Source organism: Rattus norvegicus, chromosome X, assembly GCF_021556685.1.
Source record: "Rattus norvegicus strain SHRSP/BbbUtx chromosome X, alternate assembly SHRSP_T2T, whole genome shotgun sequence".
Lineage (NCBI taxonomy): Eukaryota > Metazoa > Chordata > Mammalia > Rodentia > Muridae > Rattus > Rattus norvegicus.
Window position 1 is genome coordinate 66,226,374 of NC_141554.1, and position 25,989 is coordinate 66,252,362.

At 37.9% G+C, this 25,989-nt stretch overlaps 1 protein-coding gene across 2 annotated transcripts in view; it reads right to left on the bottom strand.

Annotated features, from left to right (window-relative positions):
• The window catches only part of Pola1 (DNA polymerase alpha 1, catalytic subunit), a 319,474-nt gene that overhangs the window by 240,898 nt on the left and 52,587 nt on the right, over positions 1-25,989 (bottom strand). For both annotated transcript variants that reach the window (XR_015646455.1, NM_053479.1), the window contains 3 exon segments: positions 24,210-24,334; positions 20,882-21,031; positions 20,378-20,500 (listed from right to left, as the gene is read on the bottom strand). Coding sequence is in view for 1 of the 2 variants with exons in the window: in NM_053479.1 (NP_445931.1) it covers positions 20,378-20,500; positions 20,882-21,031; positions 24,210-24,334 (398 nt within the window). In the remaining variant the exon portion in view is untranslated.

Genomic DNA, 25,989 nt, shown 5'->3' on the forward strand with positions numbered 1-25,989 from the left:
AAATTAGGACAGTGATGGCCAAGTGTTGTGGCATATACCCAGCACTTAAGAGGTGGAGTAAGGAAGATCATGACTTTGAGGCGTTCTGGGCTACGTAACAAGATCTATAATAGCGAATATCAATAATATCTAAAAGTATAAAAGAAGACCCAGAAAGCAAAGAACGCTACTGCACTAGAATTTTAAAATACTAATCGACATTAGCAATCCTGTTTCAAAGATCAGCAGACTTCTTCTAGTGTCTAGTGAGTCGACAGTCTGTCTTCTATAACTACCAAAAGTTTTACTCCAAAGGTAAAAGGCAATCACTAGGTAGTAATCACTTTCTAATTTTCAATAAAAGTAATTTTTAAACAATAAACATTAAATCCTCTACCCCTAAAATTCTGTAGGACAGAGTAATGTTGCTATAGGTGTAGAGAGACCACAGCTAAACGCAGCTTCTTTAATTAGCAGTTAGTCCTTGCCATTCTTCCATCCATTACGAGCTACAAAAGAACCTAATCCAAACCAAAGCATTTCTTTATTTTTCTTCAGCGCCTTTCCACACCAGACTTACTTAATCATGTGTGTCCACTAAGCATAAGGCCTGGCATCTTATGCCATGAGTTACCTCTCTTCTTCAGGAATCTGAAAACCAAGCTTCAAAACCGAAACGGAATAATGAACCAACACAGAAATGTAGAAAGCAAGAAGGAGACTCAAGTAAAAGAAATAACAACAAATGCCATATTGAGTGCCTAAGTTTGTGACAGTTGATGTGTGGGGAAGAACTGAGTGAAATATAGTGCCAGTCCAATGGCACAATTTCTAATAAAAGGAAGATGAACAAAATCACACAAATTAGTCAGTGGTGACAAAGGAGGAATGGAGCAGGATACTGAACAATAACAATGATCACCACAGAGAAACTCCGACACGGACACACAAAGAGTAAGTACAGGAAAGTTTACTTCCCTGATAATGGAATTCTAACCACAATCTGAATGATTGGAAGAGACAGAAAAATAGAATAAAGAACATTCACAAGATAGATATCTAGAGGGCAGGTCAAATGTACGGTAAATACATATGTAGCATTTGAAGACATATGACACAATACCACTTACATAAATTGAGTGAATACATTGATAGGTAGCAAAACCATGCAAAATACAAAAATTCATATTAATACTATAATATTAAGTGTCATAAAGAAGGATATTACAAAACAGTAAACAAAAAACATCAAGGACCTATGATCTATCATTCAAAATAATATATAAACCACTTATGGACAATATAATCATGTTTTAATTCTAGACGATGACTATGTATTATTTCCTTATAAAAAAAAATAATTGACAATGGAAATGCAAGGTTGGCTCCAGAGTTAGGAGCACTGGTTTCTCATTCAGAGGAACCAGGTTTGATTCCCTGTACCCACATAACAGCTCACAACTCCAGTCCCAGGGGATCCAGCGCCCTCTTCTGGTCTCTGCAGGCACCAGGTACACACATGGAGAGAAAACACATTATACACACATAAAAATAAATTCCCACAACACTCAGAGGAAGCCTGACACCCAGGTGCTCTAACACGCCAGGATCACAGGTGAGGAGGCCACAACATCTGCCCCAACACCCATAGTAACTGGGACCCCTAGTATCCAGGAACCCTGCCCATCCATTGGCACCAGTTCCTTCCAGTTTAAACTTGCAACCAGAGCAGGCCTTGGGTTGCTGGCTCTGCACCCACTCCTACAACACAAAGAGGGAGCCCAACGTGCAGGAGCTCTGAAACACCAAGGAACACAGAGGAACCTCAACTCCCAGGAGACTGAACACAACCAGGAGCACAGGAGCTCTGACACACTCAAGATCACAGTTGAAGCCATAATATCTTTCCCAACAAACAACATAACTAAGACCCGCACAGGAACAGGGGAAACCCAAACCCTGCCAAGTCAAAGGCATGGGTTCTTACCAGCTTGCACCTGTGCCCAGAGCAAACTGAGGGCTCTGACTCCCCACCAACCTCTAGAAAACCCAGAGAAAGCTTGTCTCCCAGGAGCTCTGACACAACAGGATTTCAAGAGCTTGGTGTGACTCTAATCAGGCAAGTGAAAGATCTGTATGACAAGAACTTCAAGTCTCTGAAAAAAGAAATGAAGATCTCAGAAAATAGAAAGATCTCCCATGTTCATGGATTGGCAGGATTTATATAATAAAAATGGCCATTTTCCCAAAAGCAATCTACAGATTCAATGCAATCCCCATCAAAATACCAACTCAATTCTTCATAGAGTTAGAAAGGGCAATTTGAAAATTCATCTGGAATAACAAAAAACCCAGGATAGCAAAAACTATTCTCAACAATACAAGAACTTCTGGGGGAATCACCATCCTTGACCTCAAGCAGTATTACAGAGCAATAGTGATAAAAACTGCATGGTATTGGTACAGAGACAGGCAGATAGACCAATGGAACAGAATTGAAGACCCAGAAATGAATCCACACACCTATGGTCACTTGATTTTTGACAAAGGAGCCAAAACTATCCAATGGAAAAAAAGATAGCATTTTCAACAAATGGTGCTTGTTCAACTGGAGGTCAGCATGTAGAAGAATGCAGATCGATCCATGCTTATCACCCTGTACAAAGCTTAAGTCCAAGTGGATCAAAGACCTCCACATCAAACCAGATACACTCAAACTAATAGAAGAAAAAGTGGGGAAGTCTTGATCACATGGGCACTGGGGAAATTTCCTGAACAAAACACCAATGGCTTCTGCTCTAAGATCAAGAATCGACAAATGGGATCTCATAAAACTGCAAAGCTTCTGTAAGGCAAAGGACACTGTGGTTAGGACAAAATGGCAACCAACAGATTGGGAAAAGATCTTCACCAATCCTACACCTGGTAGAGGGCTAATATCCAATATATACAAAGAACTTTAGAAGGTAGACTCCAGAGAGCCAAATAACCCTATTAAAAATGGGGTACAGAGCTAAACAAAGAATTCTCAGCTGAGGAATATGGAATGGATGAGATGCACCTGAAGAAATGTTCAACATCTTTAGTCATCAAGGAAATGCAAATCAAAACAACCCTGAGATTCCACCTCACACCAACCAGAATGGCTAAGATCAAAAACTCAGGTGACAGCAGATGCTGGAGAGGATGTGGAGAAAGAGGAACACTCCTCCACTGTTGGTGGGATTGCAAGCTGGTACAACCATTCTGGAAATCAGTCTGGAGGTTCCTCACTACCTGAGGACCCAGCTATACCTCTCCTGGGCATACACCCAAAAGATGCCCCAACATATAAAAAAGACACGTGTTCCACTATGTTCATAGCAGCCTTATTTATAATAGCCAGAAGCTGGAAAGAACCCAGATGTCCTTCAACAGAAGAATGGATACAGAAAATGTGGTACATCTACACAATGGAGTACTACTCAGATATTAAAAACAATAAGTACATGAAATTCTTAGGCAAATGGATGGAACTAGAAAATATCATCCTAAGTGAGGTAAACCAGTCACAAAAGAACACACATGGTATGTACTCACTGATAAGTAGATATTAGCCCAAAAGCTTGTATTACCCAAGATACAATTTACAGATCACATGAAGCTCAAGAAGAAGGATGACCAAAGTGTGGATGCTTCAGTCCTTCTTAGAAGGGGGAACAAAAAATATTCATAGGAGGAGATATGGAGACAAAGTGTGGAGCAGAGACTGAAGGAAAGGCTATTCAGAGTCTGCCCCACCTGGGTATCCAGCCCAAATATACACAGCCACCAAACCCAGACAATATTGCTGATGCCAAGAAATGCATGCTAACAGGAGCCTGATATAGCTGTCTCCTGAGAGGCTCTCCCAGAACACGACAAATACAGATATGGACGTTCAAAGTCAATCATTGGACTGAGCACAGGGACCCCAATGGAGGAGTCGTGGGTCTAGCTGGTCTTCATAGTAAGTACCAGAACAATCATGCCTACATAGTGAGAACCTGCCTAAAAACAAAGATATTTATTAGCTATCAAACACTTACTTAGAACTATGTATGAATGACTAACATAGAATTATTATAACAATTATTAGCAAATTAATATTCCCTGTGCTGGCTTGTTTTTGTCAACTTGACTCCAACCTAGACATAACAGGATTGAGGGACCCTCACCTAAGAAAATATTCCTATCAGATTGGCCTGCAGACAAGTCTGTGTTATTTTCTTGATAATGTGGAGGAACCCAGCTGACTGCGGGTGCCTCCCTTGAACAAGTGACCCTGGGTTGTCTAAGAAAGCAAGCTGAACAAGTCAAGGGGAGGTAAAGCAAGGAAACAGCATTCCTCCATAGTCTCTCCTACTGTTTCTGCCTTCAGGTTCCTGACCTACCTTTCCTTATAATAGACTACAACTATAAGCTGAAACAAACCCTTTCTTCCCCAAACTGCCTGTGGTCATTGTATTTTTGCCACAGTAATAAAAATCTAAGTAATATATTATCTCATTTAACTCTTTAACAACCTCACTGGGCATTAAGACATCCTTATTAAAAAGGGAAGCTGAGTGCTGGAGAGTTGGCTCAGCAGTTAAGAACATTGACTGTTCTTCCAGAGGTCCTGAATTTCCAGCAACCCCATGGTAGCTCACAACCATTTATAATGGGATCCGATGCCCCCTTCTGGTGTGTTTGACGATAGTGACAGTGTACTCACATACATAAAATAAATAAATAAATCTTTTTTTAAAAAAAGGGAAGCTGAGGTTCAGAGAAGTTAAATAGTTCATCAGTAGCTCTGAACCACCCCCAGGAAGACTCAGAGACAGGGCAGAGAAGGTACTGACTGAAAGAGCAGGGTTGGTAAGGCCCCTGGGGTAGAACCTGATTTGAAGCTCAGCTCATCAGTTAACTTGCTTCAAAATTTACTTTTCCTCACTCTCACTTCTCAGGTATAAGTCAAGAACTTCTAATTTCTTCATACAGCAATTCGGCTTCACTATCATGGTTTCCCCTCAAAGTAAAACATGAACAGAAGATATCGATCACCTTCTAGTCTCTTAACATGACAGAAAATTGTCAAAGCAATCGTTGCTGCTTTTTTTTGTAACTGAACACAGCCTACCTCCATGAAACAATACTACCTCTTCCTACCTTTAACACTGCTCTTACTGTATTTTTTACAACCTTAATTCTAAGCCTCCCTCCTCTAGCAGCATCAAGTTGCAGACCCTAGTGACTGAGTCCTAAAACCTACTACTCTTTGTATTTTCTCCTCCCAAAATAATTTCACTCATCATTTCTCATTACAGGGCTCTCAAATGTATATCCAGACACTATAAAATGAACATATCCATTAAAGAGTACAGTTGGTTAGGAGGAATAAAATCTAACATTCTATAACACATAGGATAACTATGTTTGACAAGAATTAACTAATGTTCCAAACTACCTAGTAGAGGATTTTGAATGTCCTCAACGCAAACAGATGATAAATATCAGTAATAGAGAATGCCAACAGTTCTGTCCTGATCATTTTATATATATACTGAAGTAAATATGTACAATCTATCAATTAAAAATAACAAGATTTCCTAAAACTTAAGTAAACTGGACATTGTTCCTTCTCCTTGTCTTAAACTTGGTCATCTTCCCATACTTTATTAAAAGGTCCCACCGGGCTGGAGAGATGGCTCAGCAGTTAAGAGCACCCGACTGCTCTTCCAGAGGTCATGAGTTCAATTCCCAGCAACCACATGGTGGCTCACAACCATCTGTAAAGAGATCTGATGCCCTCTTCTGGTGTATCTGAAGACAGCTACAGTGTACTTATATATAATAAATAAAATAAATCTTTAAAAAAAAAAAAAAAAGGTCCCACCAATTTACCTACAGAAAACCTGAAGCTGATCTTAATATTCTATTCTACCCTAAACTCTACATCGAATTCATCAAGCCTTTGAAATTTGTAATTTTCAGTTTCTGAAATTATAATTAACATCATTTCTTCACTTCCCTTTCCTTCCCCCACTGTGCTCTCACAAATTCGCAGCCTTTTTGTTTGTTGTTACATACAGATCCTCGAAGAAGTTTGTCTTTGCAGCAGAGACCATTATAGAAAACTCAAAACGCAGAAAACAAGACACTCTGTGGTACTCGGTCTCAACTGATGTATCTACAGCACAATGTCTGTGCCTAAGGCCCAAAGACATTATAAAGGAGTCTAAGAAGAACCGAAGTCTGCTGCAGACTGTCACATAGAAATGTCAGAGAGGTTGGCTACACCAATGAAGTCTCATCCATATGGTCACCTAAACAAAAGCTGAACTTCATTTTGTACTGGTTGTTTTTCTTTTACCTTTTATATTCCCCCCACCCCGTCCAATTGTTCTCACACCAGTGCAATTACTAATGTATCTTTCATAAAATATTCTGATAATAACCTATCAGTTTCCCTTCCTCCAATCTAAGATTAATTTTTATTTCATAGATTTGAGTGTTTTGCCTGCATTCATGTGTGTGCACCAATTACTTGTAATGCCTACTAAAAAAACACAGTATCTGCTAGAGATGATGTTATAGATGGTACTGAGAACTGAACCTGGGTCCGCTCCAACAGCCATCTCTCCAATCCCTTGCTCTAATATTTTTTATTTAAAAAATTTCATATAATATATTTGATCACGTTGTCTCCTCCAACTCCTACATCTATTTTAGTTAGTTAGGGTTACACTGCTGTGAACAGACACCATGACCAAGGCAAGTCTTACAAATGACAACACTTAATTGGGACTGGTTTATAGGCTCAGTGGTTCAGTTCAACATCAAGGCAAGAGCATGGCAACATCCAGGCAGGCATGGTACAAGAGCTGAGAGTTCTACATCTTCATCTGAAGGCTGCTAGTGGAAGCCTGACTTCCAGGCAGCTAGAGTAAGGGTAAGCCCACGCACACAGTGACACACCTACTCTAACGAGGCCACACTTCTAACACTTCCTAATAGTGCAACTCCCTGGGACAAGCATATACAAACTATCACACACACACGGCTAACCCACCACCCCAACTACCCAACTTCATATTCTCTTTTTAAAAATGAGTATCAAAACAAAAAATGAGATTTAAAAATGCGAAAACGGAACAAAAAAACATGAAAAAGAAGGCACAAAGACAGGCATGCACATGCGCGCACGCACACACAATGGATTTCATTTTGTAGTGGCCAACTACTCCTAAGCATGAGATTTGTCCTAGACTGTGGCTGATCGTCCATTGGAGAACACTGACTTTCTCTTTCCCGGCAGATAACACTGCCAACAGCTTCTTGGTTAGGGGTGGGACTTTGTGCCCTCTTCCTCCTCTCAGTGCCGGGCTTTTGTCTGGTTTGAACCTGTGCTGGCCTTATGTGTGTTTTCAGTGTCTGTGAGTTTATAGAAACCCTGCAATATCCGGAAGATGCTGTTTACTTGAACGCATTCACCACGTCTGGCTCTTAGAATCTGTTTCTTCTTCAACACTGATCCCTGAGCCTTAAGGGGAAAGTTTCAATAAAGAAATCGCATTTAGGGCTGAGTGCTCCGAAGTCTTTCTTCACATTGTCCAGTTGCGGGTCCCTGTGTTAATTCCCATCTATTGCAAAGAAAAGCATCTCTGATATTCCCCTCCATTCTTAACCTTCCAACTCAACCATACTTCCAAGCCACCCAGGATCTCTACACATGGTATCTCTCATCCTGAAATGTTTGTTCTTAAAACTCTTTACTTAGCTCACTTTGATCTACACCCTAGCTCTCAGCTCAAGTGGCCTGGCCTCAGGAATCTTCTAATTTTTCAATCCATGTTAAGAGCCATTGCTCCTATGTTCCTTTTCTTTGCATTTATTTTCTTCAGTGTGGCATAAATGTTCATTTGACCAACTGACTAATGGCTCTCACCTACCAGAACAAAAGCTCCCCGAGCTCTTGAATACTTAAAACTTACCACTGTCTTTCCAACACCAAAAGCGGTGTACCACCTGGTAGGTGTTCACTAATCTGCAGGGTTGCTTCCGCTGGGTTTCCCTGAGACACAGGACAATGAAGTGTGCTAAGATAAAATCTTTGGACCTGCAGGCCTACTATGAGCTGATCACCCTCACCTATCACCCACTGACAAGACACTGAATCACTTACTCAAAGCCACACCATGCAAAAGACTGAGTGCTCTAGATACCTATTCCAAAGCTTTCTTGAGTGCATTTCTGTAAGTGATCATGTGTCTAGCGTCCCAAGCTCTTGCTCTAGTTTTATTGGATTTTCATCTCATGTCTGTGGGTCGCAAGCAATGTCATTTGTCTGCATTTCCCCCATGGTACATATTCAGCAAATATTACTTCAAGAATTTCTGGCTCTGAGACAAGAATGAGCAAGTGAATTAAGTATATCCACTCTAAGTCCCCCTTCTGAAAACAAGTTATTTTGTTTTCCCAACCAGAACACCACTGAAGAAGAAATATCAAGATTTTTTTTCTGTGATGGAATTACCAGCTGTCCACTGCATCATGCCACAAAATCCAGTGGAAATAGAACGTGTACCCTATACTGGGGACCAGTGCTTAGAAATATGAACAATGTGCATTATTAATAGCCTATGAGCATATTCCTCTCCCTAACTCTCACCCTCTTCCAGAAGAAAACATACCACCCTCCTAAACTGAAATGTAGCTGCTTCTATGCTGGCAGGGCAAACGGCCCCTGAAATAAATATGACAAATGTCTGAGACTTCAACCTATGAACGAAATTCAATATCTTTCTTCCATTCCCATCCCCAGTCAACATTTAGCATTAAGGCAAATAAATTCCATCACTAGACTCAAAAGGCAAGCCTTATTTTAAATGTTAAAAAAAGACAATAAAAATAGGTAATTACTAACCAAAGTATATAAACTAGTAGTGAGGATTCCAAAGATGGCAAATAAGCCATTTCTAGAAATTATTTGTGTTTCCATGTTCTTTTAAAAAATATGAACATGGACTGACTTTACTGTTACAGTGTACTTCATATTGCTTTATCAAAGGGGAAGAGATTGTCAAAGAAAAACTTTAGATATTTGAGACTGTAATACACTCAAGTTTAAAGGGAATACAAGCTAATTCAACCACAAAAAGTAATAAAAAGGAAACAAGGACAGCTGTACAATTCAATGCTTGCATTAAATTTCAAACATAAGATCTCAGACAGAATGACTATAAAGAGCCCAGGAATCTCTGGTTTAAAATCAAACCACTACACACACACACACACACACACACACACACACACACACACACACACACTACTATCATTCCTTTCTAAAAGTCCCAACTTAACCAAGCTCAGTTCACTGTAATTTAACACACTATTTATGATCTGGCAAAACAACACCAGGCTCATACAGCCCAGTAAAATGGAGTCTATTAGTCTCTGCTCAGTCGACCAGCCATGAGTCATAAGCCCAACAAACTTAACATGGAGGTGCCTTCAATGGGCCTGATTATACTGTCGTGAAAAGCAGTTAATGCCACCAGACAGCACAAGATGCCAAAAAATATATTACTTCCAATTAGTAATAAACATACTATGTGACTAAAGTAAGGAGAAAGTATATCGCCATCACATCCATTACGGATCAAACACGCCCTGGCATCTGACTTATTTGGGGTGGGTCAGGGGAATCCTCACTGCTATTGAGTGTTGCCGTGGCATCCATACATTTTCTATGACAGATAAAGGAAAGCAAAGCTTATGATGAAGAAAAGGTCAATGCTTTAGATTGTTACAAATCTTTTCATTTTAATTGACATAAGTACAATTTGTGAAAAGAAAATGGAGCATGGGAGAGGAAAATGTGCGTCACTCCCTCTTTTCTTAAAAGTGGTATAGTCAGGAAAGAACCTGTACAGACTGACTATAGAAACAGTTAAACCCTACCCCAGTTTCCATGCTACTGGTGAACAGTGGTTATGAAATCATTACTGCTCTGTTATCTTGGTTTACTGCCAAAGTAAGGAGCTTTAGAACACCTGTCAAATACCACACAGCTTGTAAAAAGGAAACGTATACCAAAAAAGGCCGATATAAAATGTTCACATATGCAGAAAATGGGATGAATTTACCTTAACAGAGTCATTCACTCCAAAGAAGGTTGAAGAAGAAAGGCAAAGATTTCTAAGGTCATGGTCCATATGATTTGAGTCAATGTAATGAAACTTAATCTTAGAGATCAGTGTCAATGACAGTCAATCTGACACAATTTCTCTCTTAGCCTTACCACATTCCCAATGGTTTCTGTAATTTGAAGGGCAAAATATCAAAGCAAAAATATTCCATTTGTGCCTCCTACAAACATACGAGGTACCCGTTTTCTTATACAGAGTATCCTGGCTATTCTCATAAACTCAAAATAGGCTTAAATATCAAGACTACATAAAAAGTGCATTCTCCATATCCACCTATTAATAATTGCAGAAACACATAGATGAGTATGACCTCGGAGTGAGGGCAAACAAAGATCATTGCATGAGACATGGAAATACATAGAACACAAACACATGGAGAGTAAAAACTAATAATAGAAAATCCAATATATAAGTGGAAAAGGGCATAAGTTTTGAAGATAGACAAGTCTTCTAAAGTATCTGGCAAACGACCCCCAAAGCCTGGAGATGCCAACCCACAATGACAATGCTAGGACGATGCATTAATGAAGCCAGGTTGCAATGGGAGGGGGATCCTCTTTCTCTGACAAACATATTGGCATATAGGCCCACACTTGAATTCTTCAAAGGTAAGGTCAGACAAGTATGTGGCAGTCATGAAAAACTTAAGTAAATCAAAAGAAATAAGTGAGAAGTTACTTAAGTGCTTCCTTGATGAAGCCTTCTCTTGCACTCACAAACCCAGATCTATTTCACAAGAGGACCTCAGTCAAGTAATGCTTGAGCTAGTCTTTATCTTCCCAGGTGCCTCTAATATCATCCAGCTTTATGACCCCCTAAACTTTTACCTTTAAAATGAATGAATCACTAGAGGTACTGAGATTTAAATTTTACTAATCAGAAAAAAGAAGGTCATGCTACATTTGTATCAAGTCTCAATCTTTGGGGGGTGTTTATTTTAAACCATAGGGATCATTTCAAATTAAGCCTAAGTGTAACATATTTTGTTATATCAGAGACTGATATATTGCTACTTACATTTACAAATGAATGTTGATTATTACAATAAGGTTATATGAAAATATGCTGGTTTTGTTTTGTTTGCAGTTATATGGATTAAAGGGAGGGTCTTGCATATACAACATAGACATATGATCCCTGAGCTACAACTACAGACAGAAATATCTACCTTTTGGTCACTACATTTCTCACCAATTATTAACAATCTAAGTTACCATGATCTGGACTAGCCTCTTATTGGGTGTTTCCAAAGCAGAGCTTCCTCCTCTCAATTTGATATTTAGCAGTATTACTTTTACCAATTTTTAGAAAGGATACAGCTAGGGAACAAGCAAACCAAGATGTTTAGTACAATGTATCAATACAAAAAAGATCTGCACTTTAAAATGTCACTTATTTGATGGCAGAGAATTATTTCTATACAGTTTAACTGGACAGAAGAACCTAAACTCATTTCATTTAAATTACCACAAAATCTGAATTTAGAAGTAGAATGCAAATAAATAACACTCAATAATGTATATTATCAATTCAGGAAATTGCAAAAATCTTAAAACTCAATATCCCTCAAATATGCCAATAAAAAGTTTCTTTGGCTTTGAATTTTATAATGTAAAGGACTTCAAACATGAGTAACCTATAATCACTAAAAGATACAATTTTTCAAACATGAACTATATCTGCAAAAATGCACAAAACCATCATTTTAGCACTCAAAGAAATTATCTGGTAATACTTAACACTGGGAAGGCAAAACTGGAGGATCCTAAACTCTTAAGAAACCCAGAGATATATATCAACTCTTAGATTAGCATGTGCTACAGATAAGACTGTCCCAAAATAAAAATAAAAATAACTCTTATATTACACGAAAATTATCTTTTGACACAAAAGATGGCAAAATTTTTCTGCAAAGCAATAAGTAACATATAGTTTAGGCTTTGTGGTAACTATTCACCTCCAAAGTTTGATATGAATACAGTCAAAGACAAATGGGTATGACCATACCACAATAAAACTTTATTTAAAAAAAAAAAACAGATCATAGGTAACAGTTTGCCAATCCCTGGAATGGAGAAACAAATTCAATAAATACACAAAGAAGAAAATAGACAGACACAATTAGATCACTAAGTTTTCTTGCTCCTCAGAGAAATCTCCAGAAAGACTAAAGATCTAAATAAGAAAAGCCAACTTTTTCAACATTTATAATAAAATAAGACAATATTGCTCATTGGAAAATATATTTTTTCAGAATAAGCCTAGTCTGACAGAAAAATGTCAACTATTTAGTGTAAAAAGTAGACATTTCCTCACAATGAAGGAACAAGCCAAACTACAATATGTTGTTTGAATACAAATAGTCAAAAGATTCAATTTTTAAATACCCGCGAAAAAATAAGAGACCTGCAATGCAATAAGACATGTATGTCCATATAAGCAATCAACAAAACCAGTAGATGACTTAGTCGATATGAAAAGAAAAATGATTTAACTCCTAATTAAGGAAACAAAAATTAAAATTATACCATAAAACATTTACACTCATTAAAATTCTGATCCAGGAATGGTGGCACAAGTTGGTAATTCTAGCCCTTGGGTGGCCAAGGTAAGAGGATAGTAATTTCAAGATGGCCCAGGGAAATATAAGAAATATGAAGCAGTATGTTCTACACAGACAAAAACCAGTGACAAAAGAAAAACTCAAATAATAAGGATTATTTGAGTATATTTACAAATACATGGTAAGTGAAAAAAAACCTTCCAAAATAGACAAGTTTCAGAGTCAAAACTATGTATCAACAAGCTTCAGTCAAAACTATGTATCAATGTCGAGATTAGCATCTGAATCTGTGACCCAGGAGGAACTATATGCTGTGTCTCTTGTGGAAGATATGAACTTACTTAGCTCTCTGACAGAAGAATTTACCTTGTTATAGTAAATTAAGTCTAACACATTATCTAGTATAATCTGCTGTTAATGGAAAAAATAAAAAATGAGAACATGGCAGTTCAAAATAACAGGTAAAGCTAACATACTGACACACCTTTAATCCCAATAACAGAAAAGCAGAGGCAGAAATGAGTCAGTCTAGGTTGAACCCTAAGTATGACCTACAAAGAAAGATACTATCTCAAAAATGTTGGGGCTGGGGATTTAGCTCAGTGGTAGAGCGCTTACCTAGGAAGCGCAAGGCCCTGGGTTCGGTCCCCAGCTCCGAAAAAAAAAAAAATGTAGAGGGGACCTTTGAGAAAAATCCAACACTATTTATTTAATGATAAAAGTCTTGGAGAGATCAGAGATAGAATGTGAACACTGTAACATAATAAAGGAAGTTAACAGCAAGTCATAGCTAACATCAACTTAAATGAAGAGAAACTCAAAAGCATTTCCACTAAAATCAGGAACAAGACAAGGTTATCCATTCTCTCATTGCTGCTCTATTCATAATAGCCAGCAATTAATCTAGATATCCCTCAACAAAAGATTGCATAAAGAAAATGATATATTTACACAATGGAGTATTACTCAGTCAACATATAAAAAATAGGAAGAAATTCTCAGGTAAATGGATGGAACTTAAAAAAAAAAAAAAACAACCTGTAACCCCGACTCAGAGAAACAAATATGATATATATCCACATACATGTGGATATCAGCTGTTAATGCCAGTGATACACAAGCTACAATCTGCTAAACTACACAGTTACAGATTAAGGGACTGAGGATGGGGGAGGAAACAGAACAACCAACAGAGGACAAACTCAGTGGCATCTTTGGAGGTTCTTGACGCGCAATGCCACATCAGAGCTTTCCCTTTTTTCCTCTGCTCCTTCTACCCTCCAGTTCCTCTGCAGAGCTAGCCTGGCTTCCAGTTTAGTGCTTTCATTAGAACCCCGAGTATGTAAGCAACTAGGTCTCTGTGTCTAAATCTTGTGCTCTTTTCCCTCTATTTGTTTTGTCCTATTTTGATATGTTAGTTTTCGTTTTATCACATTATATAATATTGTCTTCTTTGTTTTCTAATGAGACAGAAACAGTGACTCCAGATGAAAAGGGAAGTGGGAAGAAACTGGGAGTAGAGGGAGAGGCAACTGTGGTCTGGAGATACATACAATCATATGGGGGAAAGCTATTTTCAATAAAGGAAAAATACCAAAAAGTAGGAGGGAAATGAGAGAACGAAAATACTCAGTTATATTCACTTACTAAAATGTTATAAAAGAGTCAACATGATTAAGTACAATCTAAAACTGTATCAAAGGGATGTATTTAAATTGTGAAATACAGAGCATTTTCCTAATCCTTTTTTTTCAAACTGTAAAATGACACATGAATACTAAAAAAACTAATAAATATGAAAATGAACACACACACACACACACACACACACACACTTCTATATTATAAAATGGAAAAGACAGGTAAGAGAGGAAAAAAGGCAACAATATAATTACCACTGAAGAAAAAGAGAGAGTCTGTAGCCATTTCTATGTTTTGTTCTTTTAAGTTAAAACAAAACTAGGTTGTATTTCATGAAAAATATTGGAAAACTGAAATATTCGTTTATTTCCCAGCAAAGACAAAGGACCCTTCATAATGTAAAGATCTTCTTCCATCACAAACAAAGAGAGCCAGTGCCATTGCCAAGGACTGTCGCTAGCACTACTTCATCACCAAGAGTCTCACAAAGCTGAGCCTAGATAGTGGTGGCTGCATGCAATGATTTCAATGCATTTTCTAAAATGAACAAATTTCACTTCTGAACACAACTGAAAACCAGCTCTCCTACAACTGGTCAAAAAGCAGGCTGACAATGACTCGCTTCAGCCTACAGCCTACAGGACAGTAAAATGAAAAACACATGGACTGCTCCTGAACACTGCACTTGAAATTGCAATCAGAAATCCAAATCAAAAATTGTTTCCTCAAGAACACAGAATTAAAGAAGGCAGGAACAAATAAATAATAATTCAGTAAGTACTAATTATTTTATAAGAACAAATATCATTATTATACTACATGACAAATATGCTTAAAAGTCATTAAAAATGTTAAATTCCTCAAATTAAAAAAATATCCCATTCAAAGAGGCAAAATTACATACAAAAATCATTTTCAATTTTTTTAGAGTTGCCTGTGGTACTATGACTAAGAAAGTCATGTGTCTCCATAATCAGAGATAAAATTTATCTACTCAATGGAAGAATTCACTTACTAAAATAAATTAAATGATTGTTCTCATCAATAAAACTTATAAGGCAAAAAAATTACCATTTTAAAACTAAATCTATTACACTATTACAAACCTTTGGGCCATTTTAGCCTTTATCTAGTATTCAAATTTGGTAAAAATCTAAAATGTAAACATTTAATTCAAAAAATGGCCTTCACATTATTGTTCACAGAATAAAATCCTTAATTGATTAATGATCTTAGGGTGTCTATCGCCATCTAGTGAACAATCACTTCAATTACTACACCATACACTTGACATTTGATACTTGTCTTCATAGTCTAAATATTTGCGCCCACTCAGTGTTACCCATGAAGTCTTGCCCAATTTCATTTTTTTGCCTCTTCACACAAACATCTGTAATAAAAGCAATTACAGATGGTATTGTTACAGATTCGCTTCTACAAGTGTCTAAAAATGAAATTTCATTATTTCTTCTCTGGAAATGCTCAATTATTTTGATTTTGAAATAACTTGCATTATTGTGAGGTTCCTGCGTAAGATTCCTTCAACAGTAACTAATTCCTCTATCATCAAGCAATTAAAATTATGGGATAGTTGAAGTATGAAGTATGAAAGATCACACCTGTGAAAAGGCAATACTGATGTCCATTTAACATATTTTTACTTTTATTATAAATGTTTTTTTAAGAGAACAATTAGTAATTACTTGAGTATTCTAACAGCCATAATACATTTACTTACAGAAATTATTAGGTCACCAGAGCCAAATCTTCATGATCCCAACAAAACTAAGCAAACACTCACAAAATCTACTTAAAAATAAAAAGGGAAGGAAGCCTTTAAGGCCATATCAAAATGCAAAACTTCATGCCTCTCCAGACTGCATTTATCCATATCCAAATGAAAAACCTTATAATTTTTCAAGGACATGTCACCAGGTTTCCTTCTCATTCCTACTTGAACTTGAACTTTAATTTTTTTTTCTTTTCTTTTTTTCAGAGCTGGGGACCGAACCCAGGGCCTTGCGCTTGCTAGGCAAGCACTCTACCACTGAGCTAAATCCCCAACCCCTTGAACTTTAATTTAATTAGGAAGTTTAGATGCAAACAACTAATAGGTCTTCAGCTACTGTGTTATTCTGTTTATACTGCCTTGTGAGCAAAGCACCAGTATAGTAAATTGCAAAAGTATCGTGAAACCTCAACTTCATCCTTCCTACCTCTTTAATAATTAAAAAACGTCTGACAGGTGTATGCTTGCAATTAGAGCACATAAAAGGGATTGGGTTCAAGGTCAACCTGTGGTATATGATCATACATTGTCTCAAAACAACAATGAAAATCTTTAAAAACAACAGACTCCACAATATATAGGAGAGTGATAGTAAAACCAGAGAATACCTCTAGACTACCTGTCTATCAGTGTTATTACCACCAAAACTTTAGCAATAATTTTTATTTTAGTAAATAACTTCTATAGAGATCTTTGGAGCTTCCAGAATAAGAGTTGCAGAAAGCAGGTATATTATATACTTACTGCTTCCCATTAACTTCACATTAAAGATATAATTCCAACAACTATAGAAGGTACTATATATAAGAAGGAACACATGAAAAAGAAAAGGAGGAAAGCAGAAATTATTAATGTGATCCCATGATTGATTCTAGATTTGCCTGAAATTCGTTTTTAGTGAAGTAAAAAGGGAGGTTTTATATTTTACATAAGATATAGTATCACTATATTTTATAAAACAAGAACTAAAAATTTAGCTTAGTTATTACATGTTGATCAACAAAAAGTAAAATTTGAGTTTAAATTCCCTATTAAAATTCCAGCCAAAAGAAGACACTGCCCCTAAAATATAATGGCTTGGGGAAGTAGGAGAGATCATTGGACAAATTTGGGGCTTATCATTATCAACGGTGCCCTTTTAAGCCTGTGGATTTTTAAGCCAATGCAGAAAATGTAACAACAGGGATTTCTCAACAGCAAGAGGCACTCTCCAAGGGAGTAAATTGTCAACTATTGCCTCTCATGAGAAACTTAAGAGTAACCTTGATCCAATCGCAATAGTCAACCTATGTATTATCACCCAGTTGGGGCATAGTGAGTGCATTTCCTAATACAAAAATAAGATGGTGTTCTATCAGAACCCACTGGATATATATACAGAAACAAAATTTAAATAATTTTGAGATAAACTTAGCCTAAGAATCTGAGAACATCTTTATCTTACTTCAGTTAGCCCCTAATATTTCTCATGTAAAAAAATAGGGCCCATGCCATATGTTGAAAAGGATGACTGTCTCGTAATAAGGTACATTATAAAGCAGAACTGAACTTGCAAAAGCCATTCTCTAATGGTGAACCCAAAGGCAGTAAAAGACTTAGAATTAGGAAAACAGTTTCAATTCAAAGTAACCACTGTTCTCCTCTACCTCCTAGAACCTTAGCACAGAACACCACTACATGTCAAAGGACTCTTGCATAGTTTTGATATGATAATGCACAAAACAGCTCTTAATACATCATTGCTATTCAAGACATGCACTGCCCTTCTCTGCCCTAAGCCACATGTCTGAGATAAGGCTGCAAGAGAAAAGTGACTTCAAATATCGTGACATTTGTTTCATGTCACAATTACATATATACTGGTCAATAGTCACTCTCCACACGTTATCCATTAAATTTAAATTAATTTTAATTAAAACTACATGAATCTAAAAATCAAGTTCCTCATCTAACCAGAATAAGCAAATATGAAGTGTTCCCCAGCCAGTTGTGGCAAGAGGCTATTGAATATAGATAGTACAGATAAAAAGTATTCCTCTATCTTAAAAGTTCTGGTGGACAGAGTTGTTAAAGCCAACATTATCCTGAAAGTGTCAAGTGTGTGTGGCCTTGCTACAGTGAACAAGCCTAGCTCCACTTCAATAAAACCTCAGTTGTAAAACACAGTGAATTTAGCCTATAAACCATCATGCCAAACATCACTCTGGAGCTTTCTGCATCCAGACAACCAGTATTACCACTGTATACTATGTTTACAATTAAGTAGCCTTAAATTCACTAAAAGAAAACAGTATCTTAATATACTTGACTGAATTCAGTATTAAATATAACCATACTTTTACAGATTATAAAAATAAAAAGTTCTACACAAAGCATTAAAATAGATGAACTTAAACTGTTCATAAAGTGTTGGTGCTGAATGGTAAGGTAATATTGAAGCTCTAACAAGTGTAGATGCTAGGAAATTTTTTTTAAAGATTTATTTATTCATTTATTATATATAAGTACACTGTAGCTGTCTTCAGACACACCAGAAGAGGGCATCAGATCCTATTACAGATGGTTGTGAGCCACCATGTGGTTGCTGGGAATTGAACTCAGGACCTCGGGAAGAGCAGTCGGGTGCTCTTAACCGCTGAGCCACCTCTCCAGCCCGATGCTAGGAAATTTCACATGGAAGTTCCTATGTGGACTTGGAACAAGGATTGGACATAAACGCTTAAAAAGAGTTCTTTGGGGCTAGACAGATGGCTCAGACCAGAAAGAACTAGGTCCCCAACACTTAGATTAGGTGGATCACAAGTGCCCGTCACCCCAGCTCCAGAGATTGGCACCTGATTGGTGTGTGCCCCCCGCCCAAAGTTTAAAACTCACACATATACATAAATAGAGTTCGTATACTGTGGTCATTGATACCTGGCAGATAGGTAATATTGCTGAAGAAAACTTGAATTGATTACGTTGCAAAAAGGTAGAAGGTACTATGTTTGCAAGGCAAAAACAAGAGAATCAGAAGGAGAATGAGAAACAAGGGAGAAGGCAAGGAGATTAGGGTGGTAAAGAATCACCATAGCCCTGGGTCCTGCTAAGACTGAACCCCCAGTGAACTAGTCTATGGGGGGAGGGCGGCAATGGGGGGAGGGTTGGGAGGGGAACACCCATAAGGAAGGGGAGGGGGGAGGGGGATGTTTGCCCGGAAACCGGGAAAGCGAATAAAAAAAATTAAAAAAAAAAAAAAAAGAATCACCAAGACCAGATAAATCCTGAAAGAAGCAACAATAGGCAGTGTCAGATCCCGCAGAGAAATGGAGTTAACTGAGAAAGGATTCTGAAACACTGAAAAAATTTCCTAAAAAGTTGGATAGTCTTCAACTGGGATATTATTTCAGAACAGGCAGTACTGGGAAGCTGGAGATTGGAGAGGTTGAGGGGTAAGAGGATTGGTGAAATAAAACATTTGGGGATTAGGTGTTGTGCATGAATTTAATCCCAGAGCAAGAGAGACAGAAGTAGGCAGATCTCTGAGTTCAAGGACAGCCAGGGCTATAAAGCTAGACCCTTAGGGGATAAGGAGGCAGGAAGATGCACCGTTACCTGCAGAGCCTGAGAACCCAAATTCCATCCTTAACTAACATCCTAGAATGGCTGACTCATATGCCCACCAACCTATTGGAAATGCATAAAGATCGATTACCCACAAGAACAACACAGAAGACAGAACTCTTGACCCTGCTGTCGCCCTTAGTGAAAATAAAAGGTTCTGTTAGCTATTCTCCTGATTTCTACCTTCTCTCACATTACACATTAAACTCTCAGTTACTTATCTGAAGAACATTAACTTCTAATATCAACCTAGACATTTTTCTACATATTCAGCTGTTTTCCCACACTATGCTCTCATCAATCAGGTCCTGTCTCACCTCCCTCCCCCACCAGTCTGCTGAAATATAAGCTTTACATAATATTCACATTCCACCTTTATTGCCTACAGCAAGGCTGGCATACAGACACACACAGAGAAGGAGAAAGGGAGGGAGGCAGGACTGACAAGTGAATTCTTATTCAAATGCCTATTTGTCTCAAACTTACTCTAAAGAAGAAATATTTGAAACTGTAAAAACTAGGTAAAAAATTTAGCTCTCCCATATTACAGCATATATTTACAGATACGAATTTTATTTTGCAATTTACCTCCCTTCCTTTGTATGTCACCAAGGCAGCCAGCGGTTTAGCATAAAATCTGCTGTACGAAAATCCCAGGCAACCATACATACTGTTCGCTGTGAGCTTCAAAGCCTTCTGTCGGATATCATACTGCAAGCCAACAAAGACAAAAGATATATGATACCTGTAGATTCTTAGTATTACAGTGGATATCTTTTTAGATCACAATGAGGAGAACCTCTCAATATTGCGAGTGGTGGGGATACTTAATACTCAATCCGTTGCCCTACCCTCCTAGTAGCAAGTACACAGATCCCTAATTTCCCAAGATTCTGTAACATCTTACAGCTAGAGAATCCTTCCATTCTGAAGCAGCCTACCATTTCTGAATGGCTATTGTCCAAAATAAAATAAGCGCATGTACTTACCCACACCATACTATTCATCCCACTAATAATCTAATAATCAACCTAATAATCAAGTGTTAGAAGCTCAAGGTGTCTCCTAACACCTTGCAGAGAAAAGACTTACCTGAAGAACAAGGTCTGGATTTAAATCTTGCTGTTTCATTAGCTGTTTCACTTGTTTTCTCCGCTCTACCAGTTTCCGGATCTCTCTGGGCAAAATGCCCATATCTAAGTTTGGATCTGGCAACTCTGGAATCTGTTCTTGTTCCTCATCCTGGAAAACATACAATAGAAACTTCAAATAAATTATGAATCTGTCCTGTATGAGGAAATCAATAATATATGAGCAGTTTCATATTGTGCTGAACTAAGTGTCGTACAACCAACCTGTAGCCCCAGTACCAGGGAGGCTGAGGCAGACAGAACATCATAAGATCAAGGCCAGCCTGGGCCACATAACGTGTTCCAAATCACTATGGTTACAGAGTAAGTCCCTGCCTCAAAACCCAAAACCACACAGAAACCACAAAGAACCCAAACAAGAAAAAGATCTGTGTGGTCATAAACCACTGATGCTCCTGCCTGCAACTCATGCAGCTTGTGTCACTGTCACCATTGCTCACACTTGTTACTCACACATTTAAATTTAATGTAAAAGAATGAATTTCACAAACATGGAGCAACGTGTCTGGGAAAATTGTGTTTAAAATACAAATGCTAAGATAGACTTCTAATATTTAAAAAAAAGCAGCTAAAGTCTTGTTTTATAGCATTTGTACAACCAAACAGAATGCTACAGAATGTTTCACAACAACTACTATAAATGCTTTTACTGTTAAAAATAATTTATATAGGTCATGACATTTCTAAAACTTAATATATACACACACACATGGGTGTGTGTGTGTGTGTGTGTGTGTGTGTGTGTGTGTGTATATTCCTTAGCATTTATTGAGTACCTTTTACCTATAAATTGCTTTGCAATCACCAGAAGAATAGCAACATTTTAGAAAGGCAATCAGCAGTCATCTTATATTAAAATTTATAGCAGGAAAAAGCAGGGAAAGCATTAGGCCTTTTTTTCCTCAAACCTCCATTAATTCTATTAACAGGCTGCAAAGAACAGCCAGGCACAGTTACCCTTTGAAAGATTCAAAATTAAAAATAAACCTTTTTGGCTTAAAGCATGTCAAGTCAATGACATTTGATAACCCAGTCTTTACAAAGTACCTGATTTTATAAAGATCAATATCATAAAATGAACACCCTTGCAATACTAATAGGGACCTATTGTTTTCCAATATAGAACCTATTATAGAGAACTTCCACTGTATTTACAGCAACTAGAGAAGTCACATAAAAAGTAAACTAAAAGATTCTTAGGTCAGAACATTTAGAATTTATCTGAAGCCGTAACAGCACCTCCAGGGTGATGCTAACTGTTCCCTTTGAAATAATACAGAATCCACAAATTGTCTCATGTTTAGTATTTCTTCAGATGACCTCTTGGATCTTCCCACTCTATTAGAGTTTCAAATAGGCAAAACATTGATGGGCATCAGTTGTGGAAGAACAATGATAACTGCGACTATGCTTGAAAAATAGCAGGACAGAGCCAAAGAATATTTATCAACAGCAGCTGCTACTTTTATAAGTTGATGGTCCAAAAAATTCTTTTGAAAGTTAATTTCTAGTCCCTCAGAGAGGTCCACTCTTTCCAATCAGATTTGTAGCAAGTGAATCCATGTCTGTGAACAGAAGTAATGGGACCAGAGTTGATGACTAACTCAGGCAAGTCTATCAGATACTCTCTTCTGGGAATATAAAATTAGAACTGAAAAAAAAAACAAATCCACACATGTAAAAGGTACATAAATTCAGAACCCAGAGGGCAAATGGGGTAGGGAGACCCAGGGAGAAAGGGAAGAAGAGGACAAGAGGGGAAAAAAATAAAATGTGATGAGTGATAACCCTGTCCTATACTGAGACAGAATTCCTTAGCAATACAGAAGGATGAAGTGCTGATACAGGCTACAACACAATTGAATCTTTGAGACAGTATGCTAAGTGAAACAAGCCACACACATGCACAAATAACATACTGTATGATTCCAATTACACAGACTGTCCAGAGCAGGTGACTGTATATGGTCAGAAACATTGGTGGCTTCTGGTGAGAAAACAAAACTCCAATTGACAATTCCAAATTCATGGTCAAACTCAAAGGTCACACGCATTGTCTTGATTATACTCTCACAAAACAAAACGAAAAGGCATAAATGTGGACAGGGAGATTTGTAGGGACAAAGGAGATAAGAGAAAGTGAAGATGAGAGGTAACGATTCTTTATAAACATCCATGAAACTGCCACTGTCAAAGAACAAATAAATAAAAATCTTTAATTTAAAAAGAGGATTAATGGCTAAGTAGAGCTAGGACCATGAAGGAACTTTACAGAGGTGACAGCTAAACATTTTAGTTTTGTGTTGCGTTGCTTTTGTGGCATAATCAAGCTGAATGATGTAATGGTTTAAAAACTCTATGAAGACACTAAAAGCTATCACGGCACACTATAAATAGGTTGACTGTGTGCTAAGTGAACTATACCTCTACTCCACGGCTTTAACAAAGAAACAGGAGCAGCGTAAGTTTCTTTTTGCTCAGTCCTCCTTTTGGATGACTAAGAAAGTACATAATTAGGGCTGGAGAGATAGTTTAGTGGGTAAAATGCTTACTGAGCAAGCATGATGACCTGAGTTTATATCACTAGAACCTTGGTAAAGAGCAAGATCAGGGCCAGCAAAATGGTTCAGCAGGTAAAAGTTATTTGGGGGAGAGAAGTTGAGAAAGGAATTTTCTGGGTATCCCTGGCTATTCTGGAAATCGCTCAGCAGAACAGACTGGTAGCTAACTCAGAGATCTGTCTGCTTCCTCCACCCAAGTGTTGGGATTAAAGATTTGTGCCACCAGCACTGGACTAAAAGTTCTAGATGTAGACGCCTCACAGCCCGAGTTTGATCACCAGAACACACAATGGAGAGAAAGGTAACTCATGAAAGTTGTTCTCTACCCTTCACATGCACATTTACACTGGCAGAAAACCAAAAGTAATGACTAATTTGTAAAGCCAACAAGATGCTACACCCCTATTGTTCCAATTGGGAGATGAGAGACTAAGGTGATCCCAGGAGCTCACTAGCCAGCCTCTCTAACAAAAATGACAAGCTCCAAGTTCAGTGAGAGACCCTGTCTCAAAACTAAGGTGATAAGGGAAGATAATTGTGGTCATCATCCAGTCTCTACAAATACACATACACCCACAAACACAGACACACATACAAACATCCAGTAAGAGGAGAGAGGGAAACTACAGTACTAACCCCGTTGTCTCTTTTCCTTCTTTAAGGAATACTTTTAACATGGACTTCAAGAGCCCCTAGTTAAATACAAACCTCTGTAGCTTTCAGTGTCTCTGAAGCAACTCTTTGCACTGTTGTAAAACAAATGTTAAATTCCTGAATGATGGAAGGATATAAACTGTTGAAATCCAGGAGCAAAATGAACTTGTCATAAAAACCTGAAACAAAAAAGCCACATAATGTCAAAAAAAAAGTCTAAAGTGCCATCAAAATATCTTATTAGAAGTACCATATATAGAAAATATATGGGACTGCAGACTGGTAAAACCATTCTGGAAATCAGTCTGGAGGTTCCTCAGAAAATTGGACATTGAACTACATGAGGATCCAGCTATACCTCTCTTGGGCATATACCCACAAGATGCCCCAACATATAAAAAAGACACGTGCTCCACTATGTTCATAGCAGCCTTATTTATAATATCTAGAAGCTGGAAAGAACCCAGATGCCCTTCAACAGAGGAATGGATACAGAAAATGTGGTACATCTACACAATGGAATATTACTCAGCTATCAAAAACAATGCCTTTATGAAATTCGTAGGCAAATGGTTGGAACTGGAAAATATCATCTTAAGTGAGGTAACCCAATCACAGAAAAACACACATGGTATGCACTCATTGATAAGTGGCTACTAGCCCAAATGCTTGAATTACCCTAGATGCATAGAACACATGAAACTCAAGACGGATGATCAAAATGTGAATGCTTCACTCCTTCTTTAAAAGGGGGAACAAGAATACCCTTGGCAGGGAATAGAGAGGCAAAGATTAAAACAGAGACAGAAGGAACACCCATTCAGAGCCTGCCCCACATGTGGCCCATACATATACAGCCACCCAATTAGACAAGATGGATGAAGCAAAGAAGTGCAGACCGACAGGAGCCGGATGTAGATCTCTCCTGAGAGACACAGCCAGAATACAGCAAATACAGAGGCGAATGCCAGCAGCAAACCACTGAACTGAGAACAGGACCCCCTTTGAAGGAATCAGAGAAAGAACTGGAAGAGCTTGAAGGGGCTCGAGACCCCTTATGAACAACAATGCCAAGCAACTAGAGCTTCCAGGGACTAAGCCACTACCTAAAGACTATACATGGACTGACCCTGGACTCTGACCTCATAGGTAGAAATGAATATCCTAGTAAGAGCACCAGTGTAAGGGGAAGCCCTGGGTCCTGCTAAGACTGAACCCCCAGTGAATGTGATTGTTGGGGGGAGGGCGACAAGGGGGGGAGGGTGGGGAGGGGAACACCCATAAAGAAGGGGAGGTGGAGGGATTAGGGGGATGTTTGCCTGGAAACCGGGAAAGGGAATAGCATTCGAAATGTAAATAAGAAATACTCAAGTTAATAAAAAAAATAAAATTAAAAAAAAAAGAAAATATATAATATCCCATGCTGTAAAGCAGGTAAAATGAGAAGTCAACTATAAATCATGAAATGACTTAGATTACACTAAAAACAAAGATCAAAAAGAAAGGGTGAAAATACTTTCTTGGGAACTAGTGACAACCAGCCTGCTCCCCTGCAGTTACAAAGCCACTATTCTGTGCAAGCACAGCCCCTTGTCAACTGTTACAAAAATCTATCATGTTCATTCCTAAACTACAGTGAAGCATTCTTTCCCACTACTCTCTCACCTCAACACAAATAAAAACTCAGTGAGTCATTGCATATGTGCGTGCGTGTGTGTGTGTGTGTGTGTGTGTGTGTGTGTGTGTGTGTCAGTGTGTGTGAGTGTCTGTGTGTTTTCTCACATTCAAGGAATAAAACAATCCATTTACCTATACAAAAACTGCTTAAGTTCAG